The sequence below is a fragment of the Neovison vison genome, chromosome 6 (genome assembly GCF_020171115.1).
Source record: "Neovison vison isolate M4711 chromosome 6, ASM_NN_V1, whole genome shotgun sequence".
Classification (NCBI taxonomy): domain Eukaryota; kingdom Metazoa; phylum Chordata; class Mammalia; order Carnivora; family Mustelidae; genus Neogale; species Neogale vison.
In genome coordinates this window covers 197476351-197499242 of record NC_058096.1, presented here as the reverse complement: position 1 = coordinate 197499242, position 22892 = coordinate 197476351, and the positions used below count along the sequence as shown (strand labels likewise).

Sequence of the window (22892 nt, the reverse complement as noted above, 5' to 3'; positions counted from 1 at the left end):
AACATATGTTATCCACTGTCAACTACACTTGAACTCAGCCTTTACCCAATTTTGTATAAATATAAATCAAAGTTACTTAATTTTATATTTCCCTTCAAAAATTATATAGTAAAAAAGGAATATTTACTGCTGGATGAAAGTGAATTTTAATTTGTTTCATTTGATGTTGAATGCAGCCTTATAGGTAAATATAAGTACACTTCAAGGAAATTTCCTTGGGCCTATGGAGGTCTTAAAATATCTCTGTACTTAAAGAAATAGTAGCTTTAATTACCACTATTAAAACACCAATTTTACTATTCTGACTTATGACATTTTTAAAGCTGTATAAGACGTTCTATCAATGTTTCCACTTTGTCTTTCCAATTCAGTCATAAGATCCCCAAGGCCAGAAGAGAGAAAACAGACTGAGTCAAAACACTGGGCTCTGCTCTGGTCTCTGCCACTGAGCAGGTATGGAAGCTTGGGTCCAGGAGAGTTTAATTTCTTCACCTGAAAGACAGGAAGACTTTGACCTGTTCCAACTCCTCTCCTGGTCCATAGTGAGGATGATGGGCCATATTTAAAAGTGCTTAAACTGTATAAACATATGGGAAAAGATAAGCTATTGAATTGTCTGTGGTACCTATCATAGCCCTCAGGCACAGGGAGCAGCAAACATCTTTTTTGTTCATCAATTTAACAAATACTGAGCCCTCTCAATGTGCCAGGCCTATGCTAGGAGCTGCAGGTGCCATTAGAGACCCAGAATTGACAGTAAAATGATTCCTTTTTGCTTTCAGTGTATGTTGGTATATATCATCACATGATGAGCCTACATTATCTGAAGGTGAGTAAGACAGTTTAAGAAAAGACAAGGCCCTCAGGCCTGAAACACTATTCCAGAATGGGCTCTGATTATTTCTTTATTTTATTTTTAAGTAATCTCTATATCAAATGTGAGGTTTGAACTTACAACCCCAAGATCCAGAGTTGCCTGCTCTACTGATTCAGACAGTCAGGTGCTCCTGAATGGGCTCTGAATATTTCTCATGGGGAGGGTTCTCATGTTGGTGCTAGTTTTCCCAGGCAAGGCTGGGCTTCGTTAGAAAGAAGTTTGCTCCTCGTTAAGGCATTACACAAAGACCCAGAGCCCTGGACTCACAGGTGGCAGGCAGGAGTTCCAGGTGGTTGTGTCGTCACTGCTGGTACTAATGCTGACGTTACAGTTGTCAACCTGGGATGCACTCAGGACGTGGGACGCCCCCGTGTCCTCCAGTTCTTCATTCTGTTGTCGCCGCAGGCTTGCCAGCATTTGCAACTCAGATTCACTCATCTGGCTGGGCTGATAGTTTCTCCAGTCATATTCCTGATCAACAAAAGAAAGCGACAGAGTCAGGTGCCTGTTCCGAATTTATAGACCATCAACACAAGCTACTCTACAGCCTTAACCCCTCGGTGGCTCTCCACTGACGGAGGCCCAGATTCTTAAGCGCCCTTATACAATGCCTGCCCCACCTGCCTCACCTTGTCTTTTTGCTCTGGGCATATCAGCCACACTGTTGCTCTTTAAAGTCCTCAAGAGCATCAGGCTCCTGTCTGCCTTAGTGCTAGTCTGTGCTGGCTAACTCCTAGGGGCCCTTTAGGTCCCACATTGTGGCATTTCCCAGGGAAGCCTTTTCTGACAATCACAAACTGGGGCAACCCCTCCACTAAGTGCTCTCATGGAATCAGAAGGTGTTCATTTTTAGCATTTATCACAATTGCAGTTACCTAATGGCATTTGGCATTTGCAGGTGGTCTATAAGCTCTGCAAAGGCAAACATAATGACCGTCTTACATTCACTGCATTTCCCATGCCTGGGGCCTGAACTGTATTTGACTAAACAAAAATTCAAGAAGTTTTTTTTTTGAAAAGAAACATCATTTTCCATACAAAAGTCCAGTTTCAAGAATACTGGTTAATTTTATCACTGTGAACATTACGACCAAATACGTTTAACCTATAGTGAGACTGAGAATGACTAATGTTGATAAAAGCCATTAAAAAATTTAATCCTAAGATGGGAACATGTAAGTTCTGAAAGCCAGAAAGAACTCACAACTATAATACACACACTGATATGGCCTTTACTATACAAGTAATCTGTCAGGCATTCCCCCCCCCTCCAAGGATACTACTACAAATCTTTGAAGGTTAATGTAAATATTCTCTCAGTGTATAGGTAAGAAATTGTCATATGGAATTTTCAAAACCTTTCCTTTCTCTAAACCAAGTTTGATAGCAAAGGTTAATTTCAACGTCGCTGAAATATTAGTATCACATCTGAGTACTGATTTACATCCAGGACTGCCATTTAACTTCCTAATAATCTTAAAATTTTCTTATCCATCTGCAAACATGGGTTGTGCTCAAAAAGCTTTGTTTCATAGGGTGCCTGGGTGGCTCAGTCAATTAAGCATCTGACTCTTGATTTTGGTTTGGGTGGTGATATCAGGGGGAATGGGATCGAGCCCCACACAGGGCTCCATGCTGGGCATGGAGCCCGCTTGGGATTCTCTCTCTCCCTCCCCGCCCTCCATTTCCCTCTTTATTAAAAAAAAAAAAAAAGAAAAAAAAAGAAAAAAGAAAAAGTTTGTTTCATGACACACTAGAATTTTTTAGATATTCAGATCTCTACACTTACTTTCTTGGAGGACCCTTTGAGACAGCTACTGCCTTCTCTTCTCTTCTGCCTCATAGGGGTGTAAAAAGTTAAGAAAATATAATTAAAAAAAAGTCTTGGTGTGTCTATGGAGTTTTAAATAAAGTGCTATCATTATCATAATTTGGCGATTATCAAAGCTTGTGATCTAATAATATAGAGATTTTTCTGGAAAGTTTCTGGTGGAAACTCATTTAAATTTTTACAACTCATGGTTCCAGCAGCTTGGCACCCTGAGAGGCTACACAATCTCTAACAGGAGATTTCATAAGTATTTAATATGTTTTGAGAATTCCTAGGACAAAACAGATATCACAAGAAGAATGAAATTTATATTCTAATGAAAGGCACTAAAGAAAAGAAAAAGAAAAAGAAGAATAATTTAAATTCAGAAGAAATAATTGGGGGAAAAATAAACGCAAGAAAAGTTGCTTGACTGTCATTAGAGGAATACAAATCAGCACCTCAATGAAATCTCATTCACAACCGCTAGTTACAAAAGTTTGAGAGCAACAAGGGTTGGTGAAGCTGTAAAGAAATTGGAGTCCTCACACATTGCTGGTGGGAATGTAAAATGGTGCCACCGCTTTGGAAAACAGTTTGGTGGTTCCTTAAAACGTTCAATATCTACCATGTGGCCCAGTGACTCGCTCCTAGGCATATTTCTAAGAGAACTGAAAACATATGTTCATACAAAGACTTGAATACAAATGTTCACAGCAGCACTTTTCATAACAGCCCAAAGGTTGAAACAACCAAATGTCCATCAACTGATGGATAGATCTTTGTTTATCCGTACAATGGAATGTAATTTGCCCATGAAGAGTCACAAAGTACTGACACACGCTACAACGTGGATGAACCTTGAAAATACTATGCTAAGTGAAAGAAGCCAGAGACAAAAGGGCACAGACTGTATGATTTCACTAATATGAAATGTCCAGGATGGGCAAATCCATACAGACAGAAAGCAGATTGGTGGTTGCCCAGGGTGGAAGGAGCAGGAAAGGGGGGTGACTGTCAGTGGGTGTGTAGTTTCATTGGGGGTGGGGGGGTGATGCAAAAGTTCTGAAATTCAGTTGTTGCAGAATTTTGTAAATATACTAAAAACTGAACTGTACTCTTTAAAAAGCTGAATTCTATGGTATATGAGTTATAGCTCAATAAAAACAAAGTAGTTCAGTCATCAAATGTAAAAACAAGACTAGCAGCTTGACTTTGGGCTCAGCGTAGAACAGTGACTTGCTGGGCTTCGCTTCAGTTTTTCTGTCAAGAAAAGGAATGAAGTGTTCCAATGTGTCACCTGGGCATGTCATTTGGCTTGTTGCTGCCAACACACTTTTACAAAGAGAAAGGAAATTTTATTTTCATTCTCACAGTTTTTCTTGAGAAAGCTTTAATATGTACTCAGTATGATTAATTCATCCATTCATTTTATGTATTTAATCCACAGACCTGTATTTTGCCTCAAGTACAACCATAGGTGTTAGGACAGAAAATAGGAGATAATGGACAGTGGTTAAGCCAGAAGGATCTGAGCCTGGGCCCTCGTCCCACCAGTTACCAGCTGGATGTGATTGGGCAAATTATCTAACCTCTCCGTGCCTCAGTTTCTTCATCTGCAAAATGGAATCACAGTATATATGTCACATGATTTTCAATGGGCTAAATGAAATAATATGCATGCAAAATGCTTAGCATAATACCTGATGAACAGCTATATGAAAGGTCTCCAAACTTATGGTGTGCACCTCTATGAAAAAAGCATTTGAGTATGCACCTTCTAATATATTTGTCTTTAATTAAACACATGTATAGCTATATTAAACTGGTATGCATAGTATAAAACAAACGTAAAAACAGAAATTAAAATGGTTGACCTAAAAAACAATGTAAATAGTTTCAACATTTTCTTCCTCGAGCCCAGTGGATGGTTTTTGGTGCATATCTGCTTGGGTGAGTACCTCCCTCTTAGGAGGACTGCTGAGTTGGCTGTCAATACATGTGCTCCCTGTTATTAGCATTCTTCCTTTTCATTTTCTGTTCCCCCCCCTCCCCCAGTCTCTCAACTATTCTGTACTATGTCGGGGGCAGGGGTGTAAAGAAAATATGGCACCCCTCTGTCTGCACGGAGCTCACAGTAGAGAGAGGGAGACATAACAGGCATTAGAAGTCAGAGTATTATATGTACCCAGATTAATACTACAACACAGATGTGTCTAAGATGCTTGAGGAACACAGCATGGGGGTGTCTAACTGCCCTGCAGATTTGGAAGATGCCTCGCAGGAGTCCAAGGTGGCACTGGATAGTCATTACATTTGTTGACAAAGGGAATGAGTGGACTTCAGAGGGAGTGAGCTCTCTCTAGCACCGGACATACGGAAGCAGATGCTGGGGAAATGGTGCCTGCTGGGAATGCTGATGTCATCGGCAGTGGTGGAAATGCACTGATTGGTTCATTCATTATTTACTCAACAAATACTCACTGAGATCCTATTATGGGCCAGGAACTGTTGATGCTAAGTCTGCTCAGAACTCGGAATTTCCGTGAATTTACTTCCTACAACACTAAAAGTGTATTCCGACAACACACTGGAAGAGCAGGTGAAAATGAGCAGAGAGAAAAAGTGACTTTCTCCAGGGTCATGAATAGAGCAACTGGTGGCAGAGACAGGTAATTAACTTGGTCCCCTGATACATTCTTGATTTGTAATCTCTTAAACCATTTTAAAATCACTGGAAAGGCAAAATCATTTAAATTACATATTATTATTATTATTATTATTATTATTTTAAAGAAGGCTTATAAGAAAGTCTTCACAGAAAAGGGGACTGTAGCACAAGATGGCATCTAACTAAATTATACAACGTGTGAGAAACAAGTGTCTTATCTCATTCTATTTCCAAAAGCCTCAAAATGTTATGTATGACCTAATTTTGTCTCAAAATATCCTTGTAGGAAAGAAGGGAGACATTATCAGTTGGATTTGTTTTAGGAAGGAGGTAATGGGCTCAAGGCTATAGAATTCAGCTGTGCTCAGATTCCCGGGCAAGTTCTTCCCTCATGAAGCCAGTTGAGCCACTCATTTTCTTTGATTTTCAGACATTTTTAGGAGCCTAACACAGTATGTCACAAAGACAAGTGAGATGTTGCCCCTGCTTTCACAGGCTTTACAATCTAGTAGGGCAATCAAGAGCTAGAAAGAATTGAGCATAAAATAAGGTAGCACAGGGGGTACCTGGCTGGCTCAGTTGGTTACGTGTCCGTCTGTCTCTGGATCTCAGCTCAGGTCTTAATCTCAGGGTTCTGAGTTCAAGCCCTGTATTGGGCTTCATATTGGGCATGAAGCCTACTTAAATAAAAAAGGTAGCATACACTTGGGTATAGTACTAGTTAATCACACAGAGTCTTGATCATGATTAAAAAGGGAAACAGATAATTCCGGCAAAATGATAAAACAAAACTAAATAAAAGTAACCTTACAACTTGATGCCCTTTGCCTAATTTCTTTTCTCCAGATATTAAGGCAGAACAGCTTAATGGATCAAACACTTGCCCACAGAATGTTGTGAACCTCAGAGAAGAACTGGTTTTACTGAACCATTCTAAGTTCTAAGGCCAAGTTCACAATGGTGGTGTAGAGCCAAAATGAGACATGGCCATGGGTTAATAAGATCAGGCGAAGAAACTCATTCCATTCTATATGGATGGGAGAATAATGAAATTGGGAGAAAATTGGGCTGTTATTCTCATTCTGGAACCTATAAAATCTCTGAGACTTTCTTTCTGAATCAGGTTTGCATTGTCACAGTGCCTGACACCTATAGCATAGGGACACCATGTAAACAAACAAACAAAAACAAAAAAACAACTCTTAATAAAGGTCTACCAAACTATCCCTGACTCTTTGTATTCTTTTAAGTTACACCAAGATACAGAAACTGCCACTACGGAGGGGATGGTGGCTGTTAGAACAGAACATAATGTAAAAGGCATGTGAGGAAAGGGAGGTATACCAAATAGTCTGGCATTTCAGAAAAGAAGAAAGGTCACGTCCTGTAGAATCAGTCAAGCTTCAGGGAGGCGGTGGTCTCTAAGCTGGACCTTGAAGGATAAGGAGGGTGGTGTGGCAGTGTATTCTAGCCACCAGGCCAAACAACATGAAGACAAACTGGAAGTATGGAGAAAGCATTATGTATTGTACATACTGTTTCAGAAATGAAATCAGAAAAATGGTTCCCAAATAACAAGGATGGAAATACCTAGAATTAATTAATTAATTGTCAAAAGGTTTTATTTATTTGAGAGAGAGAGAGAGAGAGAGAGAGAGAGATAACACAGAGGGAGAGTGAGGGGGAGAAGAAGACTCCCTGCTGAGCAAAGAGCCCAATGCGGGGCTTGATCCCAGGACCCTGAGGTCATGACCTAAGACAAAGGTAGTTGCTTAACCAACTGAGCCACCCAGGTGCCCTGGAAATACCTAGAATATCTAGAATTTAATCTAAACCTTTTACGACCAAATGGCTTCCACTTCCCTGGCCAAGTCTCATTAATAGCCCATGATTCTCTCAAAAGATATATTCTTATTGGATCATATGAGATCTTCATTTTTTATTTTTTGAGGAATCTTGATACTGTATTCTACCCAGAGAAAATAAAAACATCAATTTGAAAAGATATATGCAACCCTATGTTTATTGTGGTATTATTTACAATAGCAAAAATATGGAAGCAGCCCAAGTGTCCACTGACAGATGAATGGATAAAATTGTGGTATACACACATGCACACACAACAGGAATATCAGCCATAAAAAAGAATATGATCTTGCCATTTGCAACAACACTGATGGGTCTAGAGGGTATTATGCTAAGTTAAAGAAGTTGGACAGAGAAAGACAAATACCATATGATTTCACTTACATGTGGAATCTGAAAAAGAAAACAAACAAATAAGCAGACTCTTAAATAGGGAGAATAAACTGGTGGTTGGTGAAGCTAAGTTGATGAGGGGATGGGTGAAATAGGTGAAGGGGATTAACAGGTAAATGAAATAAGTCATGGAGATGAGAAATCTATGAAATTATAAAATAAGTCATGGAGATGAAAAGTACAGCATAGTAAATGTAGTCAATAATAGTAATATTGTACGGTGACAGATGGTGACTATGTTTACCACGGTAAGCACCAAGTAATGCACAGAATTGTCAAATTTCTGTTATACACCTGAAACTAATATACTGTATCCCAATCATACTTCAATAATGAATTTAAAAAAGAGAGATTAAAAAAGACATATTCTTAAAAAAAGACATATTCTTAGTAGCTCCCATCGGCAGGGTGGTATGATAGCAGGACACTATACATCAGCAAAATAAGTGATATATTGACTCTCATAAGAGAAATGCTAAGAGAGAGAAACCAGGCACAAGAGGGTATATATGGGCAGGACTAGTCTTGGGGGTTTCAGCAGAAGTTGTGAAGGGATGATGGCAGGAAGGGGTACTGACAGGGAGTACAATGGGGCTCCTGGGGCACTGGCATTGTTCTCTTTCTTGTTCTGGATCATGGTCACATGGATTTGTTCAGTTGATGAAAATTCTTCAGAGTGTATGTTTATGATTTGTGTACTTCTCCATGACCAAAAGTGGCAAAGAAGTCTAAGACTCAGAAAAGATTTCCTAGGAAGTAATAGTCGCTGGCACCTTGCTCCAGACCATTTTAGTAGGGATAAAGGTGGCATTTTGTAAATTCTGGGGGTTCAGTATTGCTGCTAGTTTCAAATTTATGTCATGAAGAGTGATGAAGCTATAATTAGAAAGTTTTGGAAGTTTTTCTGAACTCTAATGTCATAGCAGACATTGGAAAAGTAGCAGAAGTCCATTTTCCAAAGCTAATTTTAAACCTCAACTGGCATTTTAATATGAAGATTAATCTCCTCTCTATTGCTATTTGCAGACAGCAAAAGTATTGCTACATTGACATTTTAAAAATGAGCCGATGGTAAATTAGCGTTCCAGGACATCTCTTCACCAACTAGCACCGTTTGAAGACTTGTTTCAAATTCTTGAGCACGTATCCCATACTAGAGTTCACCCTGATTCACTGAGAACGCAGGCCCATGGAAAAGAAGAATGAAGACAGAAACCTCAGGCATGAGCCTCAAGTGACACACACTTGAGCAAATAGCTCATTCACAGTGTATGGTAGCTTTTATCATATTTCTTCATCATGCAAAGAGGTAAATTGAAATGTAAAGACCAAGCTACACTACAGTACAACTTGAAAAACTGCTGCACCGAAGGGATGCTATATTGACTTAACACAGCAGAAATCAGTAAGCAGGCTGTTAGAAAAAACAACAGGTCAGAATCTAGGTTGTGTTTTAGAACAATGGCATTCATGTTGACCTAGGCTTAACCAGACCCAATGCCACCTCCAAGATGTCTGTCACAAACATTTTGGCTATAACCTAGAAACATTTCACAGTCATTGACTCAATTCATACTTCATCATCTCTGCATACTAATTCTTTAAAAATGTCTTGGGTAGAGAATTCTTGGGTAGTTTAACCAATATTGGCAAAAAGTCCTTGCAAAGGGGTAGCTTTCTATCTCATAGATGTGGTGCTCTCTTTTTTGGACGGGAGGAGCGTGAAAGTATTTTTAAGAAAAGATCTTGGAAGAGACTATGCTGAGTGAAATAAGTCAAGCAGAGAGAGTCAATTATCATAGGGTTTCACTTATTTGTGGAGCATTACAAATAGCATGGAGGACACGGGGAGTTAGAGAGGGGAAGGGAGTTGGGGGAAATTGGAAGGGGAGGTGAACCATGAGAGACTATGGACTCTGAAAAACAATCTAAGGGGTTTGAAGTGTGGGGGGGTGGAGGCTGGGGTACCAGGTGGTGGGTATTATAGAGGGCACGGATTTCGCGGAGCACTGGGTGTGGTGCAAAAATAATGAATACTGTTATGCTGAAAATAAATTAAAAAAAAAGATCTTTATATCGATGTGCTTTATTTGTATTGAACACCCTTTCCCTCCATGACTTCCATACCATATACTTCCGTACATTCTGTCTTGGGAGTCAGCCTGCTAATTTTCAGAAAGAATTCTCTGAACCATAGCTGAACTCTTATTATTGATAAATAATTTGTAATTTCCCAGCACCTATCTACTAAGTTCAAGGGTACTTCATGAGTTGAATAATTATTATAGACTAGAAGGAATCTAGTAACACCAAATGGAACAGGTTTTAAATTATATTCAAGGATATGCCATCTATAAGACGACTGTAGCCTTGTACATGGGTAAGCACAGTAGTCATTCAGTACATGGTATTATTATTTGACATTAATTAATATTATAAATATTAACATATAACACATAATATAAATTATAATACATATAAATATAAATGAACACACAACATTAATATATCATATATAAATATAAGTATATTTATATTATATGTAAATAAAAATTAATTAATATTGTAAATATTAATTATCACTTAATTTTAAATATTATTTAAAGAACCAGGAGGAAAATAATTATTGTGCCTGCTTACAGAAATGAAAATAGCAGAGGTAAGCCAACTTACCTCTGGACTGGGAAGATTGTAACTTTAAGGTCAGATTGTTTTAGATTATAAAACACTTTGGTTATAATACAGTAATGATAGACATACCAACAACTGTGCATGCATTTGCATATTAAACTACTGTGAAGTGTGGGGCCTGGGTGGCTCAGTCAGTTGAGTGAGTTAGACTAACTCAGTCAGTTAAGTTCAGCTCAGGTCGTGATCCCTGGGTCCTGGGAACTGAGCCCTGCATGGGGCTCCCTGCTTGGTGGGAATCTGCTTCTCTCTCTCCTTTTGCTCTACCCAACGCCCCCCTCCAACCCCCGCCCCTCCGCCCCAGAGCACATGCTCTCTTTCTCAAATAAATTAAAAAAAAATGCTGTGAAGCTTAAAGTGGCAATGGAAGTCAAATTGCCACATGATCACAGAATTTTTTTTGAGAGAGAGCATGAGTGCATGTGAGTGGGTTGGGGGTGGACGGGTGGAGTGGGGCAAAGGGAGGAGAGAGAGAACCTGAGTAGGCTCCACACTGAGGCTTGATCTCATGACCCAGAGACCATGACCTGAGTCAAAATCAAGAGTTGACACCTAACCGACTGAGCCTCCCAGGTGCCCCCATCACAGAACCCTTTCAGTTAGCTTTAATTGGGGATGGTGGTCCAGGGTAGTGGAAGGTGAACAGCTTTTCTGGCCCAAACTCTTGAGTATGACTCTCTGTTTAGTCACTTATTGGATGTGAACTAGTTAAAGCCTCTGGGCTTCCTGGTCTGTCAAACAGAAATAAGTGAGGCCTCTTATAAGGGCTGGAGATGGAGACTGGACAGAAAGAGTGGGGCACCTTGTAGAGCACTTGGCATATGGCAAGTGCCCTAAATCTTTAAATTCACAAACAAGGTTCTTGAATCAAAGAACCTTGATCACTGATCTCAGTGGGTCAGGAAATACTATCAGCTTAAGGCCTCTTCTATAAAATAGGAAAATGGCAAGTTTAAAGTTTTTTCCTTTAAAATTAGGAAAGCCAAGTGCTCGTTTCGGCAGCACATATACTAAAATAGGAAAGCCAAGACAAAAAAAAAAAAAGATGAATTTCTTCCATTAACATTTGACTAGTAGGTTGCTAACCTTAGCATTAAAATATTGGAGAATCCATAGTAAAAAGTTACAGTGTGTTAGCTAAGCAACTAATGTGTTCTCATGGATTCATACTTCTGCTAGTCTCTTAGTTTTTGTCAAGTCTGTCTACAATTTCTGAAACTTCTGAGAATCTGAAACTGCTCCTCTTCATTACAGTAACTGGCACATTGGTGACATGAATAATGACTTTTGCAGGTCCATATCATCACCCAAAATTTGAACCATAATGCCATTTTTAATTATTTTAAGATACTTTTACTCTGGACCATTTCACCTTGGTCAACAACTAAATTAGACATTAGATGCATCTGTAGCATCAGCAAAAATTTAGACTGAAAAAAAAAAAACACACAACAAATAAAAATAAGAGGGCTAGAAGCAAATTCCACCCAGAAAATTTCTATGCTTAATGCAAATCCTATTACTGGTAGCTCCAATGTTATTTAACCACCAAATTCTGTAGCTTCAGCAATATCCTCAGCAGTGCATTGACTGATAAAAGTGACACAATGACTGTGTTTTTTTCCCCCCAGAGGCAAGGAAAGAGTATAGTTTTGACAAAACATGAAATCACAAACTCTTCTTCAAAGACTACTAATTGGTAGGAGTGTCCAATGTAACAAATGTCACATTCTCACCATGGTTAATAGTTCATAGTTATAAACAATTTATAAGCTGTTACTAGTCTTGTCCACATTTAATTTATCCCATCAGCCATGAAGCTGCGGATCTCTAATTTAGCTCTGGGAATAAGGCAGGCACACAAAGAGTGCTCTACAGGGGAATGACTGGAGACACACCAGGTCCTGCTTCTAAATATTATTCTCTCTTCAGTGAACATTGACAAAATACCAACACGTTATCTGACAGAAGTGACCCATTAATTCACTTTTATGTTAGCACTTGATTCAACTCTTAACAGAGGACAAGAAACACACATAGCTCTCCCTTATCAAACAGTACCAATAATTAGTTTCTGGAATTTTACTGGATTTGATAAAGTGTGCTTTAGTACACCAGGCATACTGGTTTACATTTCTAACTACTCAGACATGGGTAGAGGAAAATATCTGGTTGATACGGGCTAAGTGTTCCACATGTGATATTCATTATGACCCTATGGAATAAGTATTATTATTTTCTCAAAGTTGACAGATGAGGTAACTGAGATTCAAGGAAGTTAAGAAATGCGTCCAAGGTCACATAAGTAAAAAGAAGCAAAGCCAGAACGAAAATCCAGATCTGCTGGTTTGAGCTGGTGCTCTGAGCCATGGTGTCCACTGCTCTTGACTGCTCGGAAGAATGAAAATGTAGATAGACATGCTGCAGAGCTCTCTTGGGGGAAAGTCCTGAGGGTGGCAAAGGAGAAGCTGTCTATCAGGTGGCTCAGGAGAGCATGAGGCCAGTAGTCATCTATAGTGATAGCCTTGGAAGGAAAGAGAGTCGTTGGGTGAACCTGCACATTTAGGCGAGGATGATCGACATACGTACAGCACACAGGATAACCTGACCCCCAGACAGGTGTTTTGCAACAATGGAATATTGTAACTGAAGGAAGTCAGGGGTCAGACAGACATTTATGAAGTCTTCAAACAATGGGGTATTGTTGGAAAGACAGCTGCAAATGGCATACTTGAGTGGCAAATTCAAAGAGAGACAGATGGCTTCACTTTGAACACAGAATATTATATACCCTAGAAAATGCAGAACTTTATGTAATGGAACAATGCCTTTAAAACTCTAAAATGATTTACAAATTCATTTTCCTCTAAGTTTGTAGTATACAAATTGCATAGAACAGTAAGCCTCTATTATTTCAAAAAAATTCGAGCTCAATTTCATCAGGGAGGCAGTCAAACTAATCCTTTTTCAATATCCAAAGGAAAAGGCTTGACAATTAAATAAAAATTGTACCACGGCTTAAAACACATATAAAGTGTCCTTCCACAATAGTTTTGATTTTCAAAAATGAAAATGTGAAAATTAAACTCAAGCTCTATGGTATTCATTTTATAATTTTTCCCTATAAAATCTCATGTCTTGTTTTTTTCTAAGAATACATGAATTTGTAATTGGTAGCATATTTTGTCTTTCTTATGAAAATAACCATTCCTCAATAAGTTCAAACTTTTTCTGGAAAGCCTATCTTTTTTATTTGTTTGTTTGTTTAAAGATGCACATAATTACATTTACAGGTTTAAAATGCTTCATTCAGAACTGTTTGAATGCAGTTATACATGTGGAAAAGTTTAATTACTAGCTATCTACATGGTTATGGTATTACCCAGAGGGTTGTACTTGTTTCTTAATTAAAAATATTTGAACTTAATAATAGGGAACTCTATTTAAAAAATGAATAAGACATTGCAAGGATGAGGTTTACCAAGAAGTTAGCAAATCAATGTCAGTAAGTGTTCCTTAGAATTACTAGTACTCTGGCATATCAGGGGATTAGGAAAACAATTCTCCTGCACCTTCTTTTGTAAGAGCCTTTAATTGTCCTTTGTCATAGAGTTACTTCAACTTGGCACTTTGCGACAGCATATTTCCTTTTTCAAAATTTATTTATGTGTGCATGAGAGAGAGAGAGAGAGAGGGAGAGAGCACGCATGGGGTGGGGGTTGGAGGGGCAGAGGGAGAGGGAGAGAGAATCTCTGCTTCGGGGTTCCATTTCACGACCCTGAGATCATGACCGGAGCCAAAATCAAGAGTTGGACACTTCACCGACTGACCACCAAGGCACCCCATGTGAGAGCTGATTTTCAATGGGGAGTCAGCTTACAATTCTTGACTGTAGTACCTTGATGGTTGAGTTAATGGCTCAGGTCTGCTCACAGTCTCCCAGAGCCCAGCGAATTACATGACCACCCTCCCTGTAGCTTAGGTACCGAGCCTCAGAGTCATGCTTGATTCTGCCTGTTTCCTCTTCCCTCTATCCTATCAGTCCTAGCTCTTAGTTATTTCGGGAATCTGCCACTTTTCTTCATCTCTGCTCTGATCTATCAGAGAGTGATGCCTTAACTGCTTTCTCTGCTTCTATTCCCGCCCTGTTGCATCCATCCTTGACACAGCAAGAGGGAAGGTTTTGAATTTAAATGTTATTGCCCTGCTTCAAACCCTACAAAAACTTGCCATTGCATGTGGAATAAAGGCCATCCTCCTTACCGTGGCCATTCTGATCTCATGTGATCTGGGCCTTTTAACAGCTCTGACCTTATCCTCCACTTCCCCTGCCCTTTCCCGAAAGACCCAGCTATGTGGGCCTCCTCTATTCCCAAAGACATCCATTTCAGAAGCTTTGTACCTACTGTTCCTGATACCTGAAACAGTATTCCCAGGTTCTTTGCATGGCTGGCTCCATCTTAAATTTCAGATCTCAGCTCAAATGTCACCTACTCAGTCAGATAATATCTGAAGTACCCACCATTCTGGCCAACCCTGCTGTCTGTTATATCACATTATCTTTGTCTTCCCACATCCTTATCATAGCTTATAAACACTTTATGTATTTGTTTGTGCGTCTTTATTGTCTGTATTTCCTAACAGATATAAGCTCCCTGAGGAGACAGGCCTCGTCTGTTTGGGTTGGTTTATCTCTAGCACCAGGGGGAATACCTGGCCTGACAGGCACTCAGGAGAAGAGGGGATGCTGTCATAATCCAGAAATAGAACCAGAGCAGCTGCAACTCATCACCTAGAAGTCCTTTGTTTTATTTTAATTAATTAGTTAATTATTTTTAGAGAAGAAAAGTGGAGGGGGGAGGAGCAGAGAGAGAGAGAAAGAGATGAGAATCTTTTTTTTTTTAACTCTTCAACACCTACAATTTATTTATTATTTTTTTTATATCAGCAATGGTATTTTATTTTTATTTTTATTTTTTTCCAATTTATTTATTTTCAGAAAAACATTATTCATTATTTTTTCACTTAAGCAGGCTCCACACCCAGCATGGAGCCCAGTGAAGGGCTCCATCTTACAATGCTAAGATCATGACCTGAGCCAAAGTCAAAAGTCAGATGCCCACTTCTAGGGGCACCTCCGTGGCTCATGCAGGTGCCCCTAGAAGTCCTTTATTTTAGAAGCACAGCTTAGGAAGCAGAAACCCCCATACATGTTAGTGTTCTATATGCGTTGACTACAAAGCTAGCCAGCAGAGGTAATTTCTTACCTGCATTCATATATTGGATGGACTTCCAGTCCCAGGATAATTGTCAAAAATTTTCTCTTGTATCTAGTACATTTCCTATGCATCATACCAGTAGAATCCTTCTAGGCCTGACAGAGCTCATTATGTCTGTATTAGAATTCACTACTGGGCCACAGTAGTTGAAGTATTAAATCTTAAATATCTTGAAAGAAAGAAAAGCTTTTCATTCAAATGAAATCCATTTGTGGGGGCAATTAGGTAAGAAAAAGAAATAAATGACATCCAGATTGGAAAGAAGTAGAACTATCTCCATTTGTAATGACATGTTCTTGTATATAGAAATTCCCAAGGAATTCACAAAAACACCATTAGAACTAATTAATATTCAGAAAGGTTACAAGATATAAAATCAATATAAAAATAAATTGCATTTCTATGAACCCTAGAAATGAACAAATTAAAAAATTAAGAAAACAATTCTATTCAAAAGAACATCAAAAATACACTTAGGCATAAATTTAACAAAGAAAGTGTAAGACTTATATGCTGAAAACTATAAAACATTGCCCTAAGAAATGAAAGAAATGAAAGAAATAAATGGAAAGATATCCATGGACTGGAAGGCTTGATATTGTTAAGATATTAAGATATATCCCCCAAACTGATTTATAGATGCAATGCAATCTCAACTGACAAGCTGATCCTCAAATTCCTATGGAAATGCAAAAACAATCCAGGAAAGGAAGAACAAAGTTGAAGGAGTCACACTACCTGATTTCAAAGTCTACTATAAAACTACAGTAATCAAGCCAGTGTGATACTGCATAAGGATAGACATATAGATAGAACAGAACTGGGAAGTCAGAAATAAACTTTCACATGTATGGTCAACTGACTTCCAAAAAAGGTGACAAGACAATTCAATGGGAAAAATAGTCTTTCAATCAATAGTGTTGGCACAAGTGAATATCCACAAGCAAAAAAATGCAGTTGAACCACTACTTCCCACTAGAGACAGAAATTAGCTAGAAATGGATTATAGGACAAAATTTAAGAGTTAAACTAAAAAATTCTTAGAAGAAAACAGGAATAAATCTCTGTGACCATGGATTAGGCAATGGCTCTTAGCTATAACACAAAAAGTATAAGCAACAGAAGAAAAACATAGATAGATTGGACTTCACCAAATGAAAAACTTCCATGCCTCAAAAGATAGCCCCAAGAAATGAAAAGACAGCTTACAGAATGGGAGAATATATTTGCATATCACATATCTGACAAGGAGCTTGTATCCAAACTCTTACAACAGGACAATAAAAAGACAAATAATCCAATGAAAAAATAGGCCAAAGATTTGAATAGGCATTTCTCCAAAGGAGATAAGCAGATGTGCTAATAAGTGTACAAAAAGATGCTCAGCATCTTGAGTCATCAGGGGAATGCAAACTGAAAGTGCAATGAGATACCACTTCACACACACCAGGATGGCTTAAATGAAAAAGGCAGACAATAACAAGTGTTGACTAAGATGGAGAAAAATCCCGTCAACTTGTCTTGCTTGCGGGAATGTAATATGGTGCAGCTGCTATGGAAAACAGTTTGGCAGTTCCTCAAAAGTTAAATATAAAGTTCCATATGACCCAGAAATTCCATCCCTAGGTATATACCCAAGCGGAATGAAAACATATGTCCACGCAAAAATGTGCATATGAATGTTCATAGCCCCATCTTTCATAATAGCCAAAAAGTGGAAACAACCAGCTATCGACTGAGAGATGAATAAACAAATATGGCATATCCATATAATGGATTACTATTCAGGCATAAAAAGAAATGAAATGCTACAACATGGATGGAACTTGAAAACATTATGCTAAATGAAAGAAGTCAGACACAAAAGGCCACATACTGTCTGACTTCATTTACATGAACTGTCCAGGATGAGCAAATACATAGAGGCAGAAAGCAGATTAGTGGCTTCTTGGGAGTTTGGGGGAAGCAATGAATGGGGAATGACCATTAATAGGGATGGAATTTCTTTTGGGGTGATAAAAATGATCTAAGATAAGTAGTGATGGTTGCACAGCTCTATGAGTGCCCTAAAAAAAGCTGTATTCTATATTGTGTGAATTAAATTTTAGTATATTATTATTTTTTAAAAAAGATTTTATTTATTTACTTATTTGACAGACAGAGGTCACAAGTAGGCAGAGAGCTGGATATGGGGCTCAATCCCAGGACCCTGGGATCATGACCTGAGCTGAAGGCAGAGGCTTTAACTCACTGAGCAACGCAGGCTCCCCAAAATTTAGTATATTATTAACAGCCACCACCATGGGTTTCTGGAATCTGGGGGGAAAAATTCCTTTGTGGAGTTAGCAAGCACATGGCTCTCTTGAGGAAACTTGTTTCAGATTCTTAGCTACAGTTATTATATGGAGAGAATGTCAAGTATTAGCACCCTTTCACTATGACCATGATTTCTTTTTAAATGGTGTCTCTGGAAGAACACTCCATTCCCACGGTAAATTCACCCTGAAATGGGGCAGAGTGCCGATGCCTTCCATAATTTTACATCCTATTAAATTGGGGTTATCACATTCACGAATGTGAGCCACAGACTGTAGCGACCATGTGGGTTCCCTGAGACCACATTTTATTAGTCTGTATTTTGACACTGAGGTCAAACCTCTCTGAGCAAATGGTAAGCAATGCTTTTGTGCCTCTATCCCGTCCACACGTGTAAAGTTCCTTCCCTCTTCCATCCTTTTGAAGGGATTGCTGTCAGTCTCCTTAGCGGTAAAATGGACTAGTAAAAATTACCGACGCTGCACCCACGGCAACTGCGCAAAGGCACAGGAGTCAGGTGAGTGCTTTGTAAAGGGCAGCGAGCAGCTGGGAGGAGGGGCTCTTGGAGCAACGCAAAGAGTCTCAGCGAACCGGCTCTCAGATGAAGAGTATGCGTAAGGGAAAATCCCCTGCTCTCTCTCCAGCCTTTCATTTCCCCCAGGTATCATCAGAGAGCACTATGGTTCAGGCAGTGTACTTGGTCGAGTGGCCAGGTACTCAAAGTCCATTTGTGCCTCAAGTTTACAAGTTGATTTTTTGTGCCCTGGTTTTATTTCTACAGAAAGATGGAAAGAGAGATTTTACCTAATATAAGGGTGGTGGCAAAAAAATTAGGGGAGAATGGAGCGGAAGGCTTCTTAAGACACTTGCTTTGGTTCCGTTTTTGGCAGCCCAGTTTTGGCTGCAGTCAAGGGAAGCAGCATCCTAGAACAAATCCTTAAGGTTAGTTTATTAGCTGCATTCCACTTATGAGTACACCAAAGGGGAAAAAAATTACAGTTAGGTAGAATATCTGTTTTAGAAATAATTTAAAATAAATGCAAAACAATTTAAGTAATTTAAAATAAATGCAAAACAGGCAAAGATATTACTATGACTACTTTCATCCTAAAATCACCATAAAACAAATTCCATTTTCATTGAGTTAGGTGATTCGCTACATTTTGGTGGGCACACATACAGACATGCATGCAAACTTGAGAAAAAAAAAATGAATACACATTCCAGTTTTATCTGGGTCTTTCTTTAGGAGGGGCTACCATTTACGTGAGAGTTGGTACATGTTTATGCAGCCCAGTGTAGTGGACCCAGGCAGCAGTTCTGGTCTCAGACAATCTAGTTTCAAGTTCTAACTCTCCAACTAACTTGCTGTTGTCCTTGAACACCCCGCATAACCGAGCTGAACTTCAGTTTCCTCATCTAAAAAATGAGCATGAAGGTGTCTACCTCTCAGGGTCACTGTGAGGATTAAATGAAATGCTTCAGTGGAAAAAAGGCTTGGCAGAGTGACTGACACATGGCAGGTGTTTAAGAAGTATTAGCTATTTCTGTTCTGTTAATGATGGCATATATGTCTGTGACTTGTGTGAGGGAATGATCCTCCCTCAATTGCTTAGAACGTAATTGAACCAAAGCTTTACAATGTAACACATACAGAATACTTAGGACATGAAAAATAAAGAAAACCTTTACTGTGTTTAAAAAAAATGGAATATAAGTTCATTTGTTCTGCATAGCTTCATCTGTTCTCTGGTTTCTAAGTGCAGCATGGAGGGACTGAAGGAAGAGAGGTACTAACACAGGAAGGAGGAAAATCAACCCAATGGACATGAATATAGCCACCAAACCAGCCTAGGGATTTATTCAGTGACACTACTTTACTATTAACCTTCACTCATGCCATTTATTATTTGGGAAACTGCTGCAAAGAGACCAGAAAGTGAAGAGAATAATGATGTTTTTATGGCTCCTAATGTAGATTGTTATTGAAAATCTGTCAATTTCACTGGCAAGCCTTTGGCTCAAAAATAAGATCTTCATTTATAATTTGCAGGCAGTGATAACTGAAATTATGAGAAGTAACTGGGAAATAAAAAAATTACTATAATGATAATTATCTTTCTCATTAAAAACACGAGGCATTCTATTATCATTGGGATGGGCAATATACTCTTTAACAGCTGTTGCTACTGAGCTAAAACACATTGGAATAGGAAGGCAAATACATTACAATGATCACCCAAATGATGAAAAATAGGTCCTGCTGAAAACCTGTGCGAAGTGGGACAGAACAGAACACAGCAGGACGTGCTGCCCGCCTATGCAAACCAGAGCGAAGCCACTTACAGATACTTCAGGAATCGGCCTCAGCTTTCCCCCTGAGATCTCCTTTAGGGAGGTTTTGTTTACTGAAGCTGGTACTTGATGGGCTGTTCGGTCCTTTGCTTTGATAACAGGATCTGGAGTTTTCTGAGAGGCTTCACTTCTTCCAGGGGGAGAAAGGCATGGTGTAGGTACCACACTTGTTCGAAAGTCTTTTCTATCTATCTGCTTTGCCAAGGAATTCTGGCTTTCTGATGCTCCTGCTTCTGTGTAGGCACTTTTTAGAGGTCCATTATCTGTCAACCTTGCAGCCTTCCCCAACGTGTTCTCTAATGTTAGCTGAGTTAACCCTGAAGGACTAGTTGTTGGGCTCAGGGAACCCTGGATACTGTCGTTACCCTACATGGGGGAACAAAGTGAAACCACATTGAGCCAAAATCGGTGGTGAAGAAGCTACTGAGGACAGTTCTTAAAAAGTTCATTTATTCTCTGAATAAAAGCCAAAGTATATATATAATATACCTATATATGATATATATATAATATACCTATACTTAATATATATATATACCTATTTTATTTTGCAATAAAAAGATGAGTAACTAAAAACAGCAGTGCAATAGGTTTAAACCGTTTGGTGAGATGCCCTGCTATGTGGTATCTATCTGGTCTTGGTAAGGCATATATATATTTTTTTGACCTCTGGGTTACAAGACTGCCATTCACTAAAAATACAGTCATTTCAAAAAAGCATGTGAAAGAAGAGGATCCACCGGAAGTTACATAAGCATAGCACACTTTGACTTCCTAATGAGCTGACTCTACGAGAAGAGGAACAGCTAGAACTTACAGTATTTAGCTTATTTAAGCATAGAAATGCTACTCTAAAAATAAGCTGGGCTATCAAAGTGTATTTGTTTTAAATTATTGTATGGAAGTCTTATTGTTCAAGAGCAATAGATAATAGACATGTTCTGTGAAATACTTTTCTTACATGAAAATTTCAATTATAGAAAGTATTTTTTTTCCCGTAAGACATGAGCATGATGAAACAGAATTATTTGTAAAGCTACACGAGTTTTATAAATACATAGTTCTGAGATTATCCCTAGGAAAGCAAAAATTTTAATTTTTAAATCTGAGAAAGGAGAAGCTACAAACATAAAATCAATGGCTGTGAAAGTAAATAATGGAAATGAGAACTACAGTGTTTTTTCAGTTGGATTTTTCTGCTATAAAATAAGAACCTGGAAGAACAAACTAACCTGATCATTGCTTATACCTGCCAAGGTAGATTTTTTTCCAATTTGTCTTATTTACTAAATATGTAAAAAATAAGTGGATATTAAAATGATATACTTAGGACAGAAACAAAAATCAATAAAAGCAGAGTATATATCTATCTCTATATACATTTAAAGATTTTATGTATTTATTTATTTGAGAGACAGAGAGAAAGAGTGAACACATATGCAAGCCAGGGGAGGTAACAGAGGCGGAGAGAGAGGGACAAGCAGACTCCCACTGAGTGTAGAGCCTGATGCAGCGCTAGATCTCATGACTCTAAGATCATGACCTGAGCCAAAATCAAATCAGATGTTTAACCAACTGAGTCACCCAGGTATCCCCCAAAAGCAGATTATATTTTAAAGACATTATTTGCTATCTAAGAATGTATCTCTTACATTCAATTTCAGTAAGCTATTGCTTACCCTTCAATTTGTAGCCACACAGAACCAAACATCTAGTTACTCCCCAAATTTGGTTTTTTATTTTTCATTTTTTTTTAGAGCGATCGAGAAAGACTGCATGCAGGAGTGGGGGCAGGGCAGAAGGAGAGGGAAAGAGAGAATCTTGAGCAGACTCCACGCTCAGCATGCAGCCTGACAGGGGGCTTGATTTCAAGACCTCAAGGTCATGACCTGAGCTGAAATCAAGAACTGGATGCCTAATGAACTGAATCACCCAGGCATTCCCCCCTCAGATTTGGAATTTTTAAACAAAATATTTGAGAGGCTGATTGAACTGTGAGTTTCTTGCTCAGTGTTTGGTCATCATCATGCTAAACATACAGATTACTATCTGAGGTGAGATTTCCCTTTCAGTAGAAGTGATGTATAAAGGTGAGAAAGCCTGTTCTAGGTTATACACAGGCCAGAAGAGGATGTTTTTCTTTAAGATTTTATTTATTTGAGAGAGAGAGCACTTGAGAGAGAGCACAAGCAGGGGAAATGGGCAGAAAGAGAGGGAGAAACAGACTCCTTGATGAACAGGGAGCCCCATGCAATTCAGGGCTTGATCCTAAAACCCTGAGATCCTGACCCAAGCCAAAGGCAGACACTTAACTGACTGAGCCACCCAGGCATCCCCAGAAGAGGAATTTATCATGCCTTTTAATGAGAAGGGATCTATCTGTGTGTCTGTTATAGTTCTGCCTCTCTTCATTTCTTCCTCATCATATCTAGGGCTATTGCCATAGGCACTGTAGATGATGGGCATACAATGGTAGTTCAGAACTAAATCTCTGCCATGCAGGGCCTTTGAGGGGTCCTTGGGTGATGTGACGCAGGAGAATCAGCAATGGCCCATGATAGAAGGCATGGGTGTGAGTTTGTATGGTGTCTGCAGCATCTGTGGAGATTACTGAGAGGGAGGCCAATTAGAAGACTG

At 38.9% G+C, this 22892-nt stretch overlaps 1 protein-coding gene across 2 annotated transcripts in view; it reads right to left on the bottom strand.

The window, feature by feature from the left end:
* The window catches only part of CFAP20DC (CFAP20 domain containing), a 253473-nt gene that overhangs the window by 58594 nt on the left and 171987 nt on the right, over positions 1-22892 (bottom strand). The window contains exons 13-14 of one of the 2 annotated variants that reach the window (XM_044253283.1): positions 20247-20621; positions 1145-1348 (exon numbers count right to left, since the gene is read on the bottom strand). In XM_044253283.1, coding sequence (XP_044109218.1) covers positions 1145-1348; positions 20247-20621 — 579 coding nt within the window. The remainder of the gene's footprint in view (positions 1-1144; positions 1349-20246; positions 20622-22892) is intronic. The other variant, XM_044253284.1, reaches the window with a different exon arrangement.